We start from the raw sequence: 4,762 nt of genomic DNA on the forward strand, positions 1-4,762 counted from the left end.
ATATACGCGAAAACGCGAGACTTCCTCGTGAAAATCATCGCTTAGAATTATTTACAAGCGGGTGCAGTTGGTCGGCGACCTGGTGCAATCATATACGCGAAAACGCGAGACTTCCTCGTGAAAATCATCGTCTGGAATTATTTACCAGCGGGTGCAGTTGGTCGGCGACTTGGTGCAGCAATATACTCGAAAATTTTCATACTTCCTCACGAGTAGCATTGTCTGGAACAATTTATAAGCTGGGGCCACGAGGCAGCGACCTTCCGTGATATTTTAATTAAAAGTATTAGAAGAAATCTTTCCCACGCTCGCTGTAGCGATAATTTAATATATAATTTTAATAATTTATTTTTTTGACATAACTAAACCATATTCTTATACATCAATGTTTTCTATTTATTAAAACCTTTATTTTGTGTATATTTCAAATAGTCGATTTTAAATCAAATTTCAAATTTCGCGCGCGTTTCCGTTCGCAGCGTTCCGTTCTGCAGTCACTTTTGTGAACCCTGATCGACACGATGCTTTCCTGACAGCCCAGCATTATTTTTTCTCGTGAACTCGAAATGAACAACGGATCGAACACTGGTTTACGAAGTGTATAAACTGTTGATTGATATTTCGCAATAGCAGGGAAACTTCGAGGCACACAATAACAAAGTGAAAGAGAGAGAGAGGTTGACGTTAAGATAGTGTTGTTTTTCTTGGATGCAACTTTTCGAGGTTATAGTACCGGCTGATCGCGGATATCTCGCAGCACATGCAACTCGCACTGACGTAAATAAAAATCGAAGAGTATATATAGGTATATAGCGTGTGCCGAGGCGCGCGTGGGAGGCAGCAAAACCGAGAGTACTATAGGCAACACGCCCGTGCTCTGTGTTGGCGGGATTGCCCTTGCCCAGGAGAATTTAACAAGGAGTAAGCCGCAGACTCGTGTCTGACTCTCGCAAACGCGCTGCCGCTAAGCTACTTTACGATGCAAAATGAATATGCATGCGTGTGTTTTTATCAATTTGGACTCGACACGTGTGCCCGAGTCAATGCGAAGAGTCAAGTACGCCAAAGAAAAAAAATGTCGCAGTGGAGCTCTCTTAAATATTCAATTTCACAAAATTCCAAGCTACATCAATCATCGAGGTCGCGGACGCGATAATCGTTATAACGCGGCGAGATAACATCGGGAGCCGTCGGGAAGAATAAATAGTTTCGGAGCTTAATTATCCGTAATCACTGCCTCCGTAAGAATAGAGACAATGGGTCGAATTAGCCGATAATAAAATCATCGCCTCTGGTCGATCGTAAAACAATGACATAAAGACGATGACTCGAGTGCAGCTCTCTGCTATTGTCTATTTTACACGGCTAATGGACACATATTTTTTTTACGTAACTTCGCAAAACGAAAATTTCGCAGAGGAACTGCAAAATTTTAGTCGTTGACGGGTAGTCGTGGCACAGCAGATAATAATCGATATATACGCGTAATAACGACGTTGCACTATGTGTCGAGTTCGCTTATACACTGAAAATTTGCCTATATAAACAGAGAGCCCCCCCGTTACAACAAACGTAAGAGGGAATCTCGACGTTGCGTATCGTCCAGAACGTTACAACACGGCCTGGACCATGTCGTCCTCCGGATCAATAAGTTTGCTGGTTTTATTACTGCTTGTATCGGCCGCTGTGAGTATATATTTTACCCTCTTCGTGCTAGAGTTAAAATTTTTTTAAATATATACTATCTTTTTCATTTTTAATTCGCTGGTGCTTAGGGAGATTATCTCTTTTTTAAAAGCAGCGACAAGAAAATCCGCTGTCGATGAAATTCCCTCCCTTTCTTTTTAATGCTACAAAAAAATCACACTTTTTTATTCGGAATGCAAATTTTTCAAAAATGTGTAATGAATAGATAAAATAAGAGGGGTTCTTACGGCAAAACGCTACTCTGCTGCACGGAGAAACCTATTCAGAAAAAATTACTATATTTTATGGTAAAAGTGTGACATCTTTGACCTATGACAAAATTTACTAAAAAAATGTATCAAAATTTATTAGAAATATAGTAAAAATAACCGGAAACGTAATAAAAATTACAATAATCATAGTGAATTTTTCCAAGGATGTCACACTTTTGCGATAAAATGTAGCACTTTTTCTCGTGCAAGTTTCTCCGTGTACAGCTTTTTAAATGAGAGATTTACTTCGTAAGCTCCGGCCAGTTTTTGTGTGCTTTTATTTCATTTTTTAATAATATCCCTTTTTTCGTGCGTCTACCAAACAACCCACCCACACACACAACCAAGATGTCACGAGGCATCGGATCCACGAGCGAAAACGAATTAGGCGACGAGTCGAGCAGCAGCATCAGCAGCAAAAGGGTAAGCATCCGTGTGTATATAGCGTAGGCGTCGTCGTCTTCGTCGACGTCTGTGATTTTCCCGTGCGTATATAAAACGCAGTATAGTATATTAAAGAAAAGTCGATTCGCATTACCGGAGCTATTCTTCCGGAAAAAGGCACAGAGATACGACGACGTACTATATATAATATTTTATAAGTATATATTGTTCGATACGCGTCATGATAATAATGCGCGGGGTATCATGTACTTATATAATGCAGTACTGCACAAATTTGCGCGAAATATGCTGCGCAATTCACGCTTGATTAACTATATATATTGCTCATGTATATCGACTCGTCTCTTTGATGGTGGTGGCGGCAATTTGTGTGTTTTACGCAACGCACGCAGGTGGTGACTCGTCAGGTGTCATCAGCCTCGTTCTCCTCCTCCTCCTCGACGAATCCCATGGGCATGGGTATCGACGCGGCTGCCCAAATGGCTGCTGCGGCCGCCGAGGCAGCCGAGAGAGCCATCCAGATGGGCAAGCAGGTGATCCAGGGAATGGCCAACGGAGCCGCCCAAGCCTCCCAAGCGGTAAGCTAAATCTGTGTGTAATAACGAAATTATGATCCTCGTGCGTCGTGTATGCGTCGACTAATTTCGTGCATCCTTTGCAGATCCCTGGATTCGGTTAACGGCAGCAGCTCGATATCTTCTCAAAGCATCATCGCATCATTCCTTCTTGTAATACCCACGTGTACGCAGTTGGCGGCCGCCATAATATAAACTTGTTATATTATCTATCGTACGTGTAGTGCTTTATACCCTCTTACTTCTTTAATTGTTAATGCATCGTAAATATTAGCATGAAAGAGAAAATAAAAAAATGTTACTTTCACATAAAAACATTTACGCACAGGGTTGAGTGTTGATTTCTCATTTCTCATTCCGATGCGTGTGTGTGTGTGTATGAAGCTCGATTGCAATCGACGCTCACGCGACAAACACACAAATATGACTGCAGTAAGGCCAAATAATATTTAATCAACTGCTATGCGTCTATAATCGAAAATTCGACGTGATATCAAAAGCGAAAACTGCTCATATTCTCTCTGGCTTACGAAGAGTGTGTTTTTTTATGGATACATCGGATGAACCACGACAATTATAATGTGATCAAGCTTATTGGAGACTATGGTTTTGTTTTTTTGTTTAATTTTTTGTTAAAAAACAGCTGCCAATACGTTGAATGGTGAGTTTGCTTCGTGACTTTTCTCTAAAAATGACCAATTCTAATGCAAAAAAGTCGTCAGAAAATTCCCAAGTTTCTTCGTTAATATTATTTAACTTTTGTAAATTATGAAAATCACAGTACATTAAATTAGTACACATAGTACACTGTAATATTTACGCCTTTCGAAAGTTAAAATCTCGCTTTGTATCGCGAGACTGTGTTTACATCTTACTCGGCTGCTCGATTCTACTCGGACAGACGGAGCGCGAAGGAACACGTCGCCCAGTCCCGATTCGCTCGTCGCCGAATAAGTACACGGTGTAGTTATCTCGCAACACTTAGGTATCCGCTACCTATAACTAAATTACAATTTTAAAATTGCACCGCGTCCATACTACTACTACTTATCCGCGCCATGGCCCACGACGAGGACGATCGGAGAAACTTGGAGCTGTTCCAGGCCCTGCTCATAGGGATCGAGTGGGAGTACGAGGTGGCGCGACTCGAGTTCATCGACGAGATCCAGGATCTGATGGGCCGATGGCGGGGCCCTCGGCCCAACTTCCACGAGCTCTTTCCCCGAGCCGAGGTGATCGAGTGGCTGCTCTCGGACGCCCTGAACACCATGCGAGAGAAGTACCAGCCGGGACTGCGCTTCATCAAGTTCGTGCTGAACAGCGGCTACAGGGACCGCCCCCGCTTCGAGAACGGCGAGTACGTCGTGGCGCGCACCACGCCGATACATCGCGCGGCCATAATGCGCGAGCGTCACGCCGCCTCCTGGGACATGGCGATCGAGGCTCTCTTCGAGATCTACGACAGGTACGACCTGAACTACGTCGACCTGGAGACCGGCCTGACGCACTTCCACGTCGCCTGCATGTCCAACTGCGTGTACGCCGCGCGCCAATTCATCCACAACGGCCTCAGTCCCAACTACTACCCGGACGAGAGGATCGATCCGCCCCTGCATCTGGCCCTCAAGTATCACGCGGAAAACTTCGAGCGCACGCCCGTGGTGAAGATGCTGCTGAGGCGCGGCGCCGACCCGAATCTCGCCACGGCCGAGGGCACGCGGCCGCTCCACGTCATCTGCCGGAAGTACTGCGACGGCGCCGAGCTCGCCCATGTGTTCTTCAAGCTCAACGACGAGCTGCGCCAGTCCGTGGACTGCAACGTGC

General features: G+C 44.5%; 2 protein-coding genes across 3 annotated transcripts in view; one reads left to right on the plus strand and one right to left on the minus strand.

Annotated features, from left to right (window-relative positions):
• Nucleotides 1-724, minus strand: part of LOC106657294 (elongation factor-like GTPase 1) — a 70,433-nt gene extending 69,709 nt beyond the window's left edge. The window contains exon 1 of the mRNA XM_014378716.2: nt 509-724. The gene's annotated coding sequence lies outside the window, so the exon portion shown is untranslated. The remainder of the gene's footprint in view (nt 1-508) is intronic.
• Nucleotides 725-1,527: 803 nt separating this feature from the next.
• On the plus strand, nt 1,528-3,253 carry LOC106657246. 2 transcript variants are annotated; one of them, XM_014378640.2, is made up of 4 exons: nt 1,528-1,686; nt 2,307-2,381; nt 2,756-2,954; nt 3,025-3,253. In XM_014378640.2, the coding sequence occupies exons 1-3, from the start codon at nt 1,630-1,632 to the stop codon at nt 2,948-2,950; spliced, it is 327 nt and encodes a 108-aa protein (XP_014234126.1). In that variant the 5' UTR covers nt 1,528-1,629; the 3' UTR covers nt 2,951-2,954; nt 3,025-3,253. The 2 variants fall into 2 exon arrangements, with proteins under 2 accessions (XP_014234126.1, XP_014234125.1); XM_014378639.2 differs by having other exon boundaries at nt 1,533-1,686; nt 2,756-2,941.
• The last annotated feature ends 1,509 nt before the right edge of the window (nt 3,254-4,762 follow it).

Source organism: Trichogramma pretiosum, unplaced genomic scaffold, assembly GCF_000599845.2.
Source record: "Trichogramma pretiosum strain Unisexual culture from Peru unplaced genomic scaffold, Tpre_2.0 scaffold66, whole genome shotgun sequence".
NCBI lineage: Eukaryota > Metazoa > Arthropoda > Insecta > Hymenoptera > Trichogrammatidae > Trichogramma > Trichogramma pretiosum.

Coding starts and splice junctions, on each gene's coding strand:
- LOC106657246 (XM_014378639.2), top strand. CDS start 1,630: ATGTCGTCCTCCGGATCAATAAGTTTGCTGGTTTTATTACTGCTTGTA. Junction 1,687..2,306: donor TACTGCTTGTATCGGCCGCT/GTGAGTATATAT, acceptor CACACAACCAAG/ATGTCACGAGGCATCGGATC. Junction 2,382..2,755: donor GCAGCATCAGCAGCAAAAGG/GTAAGCATCCGT, acceptor CAACGCACGCAG/GTGGTGACTCGTCAGGTGTC.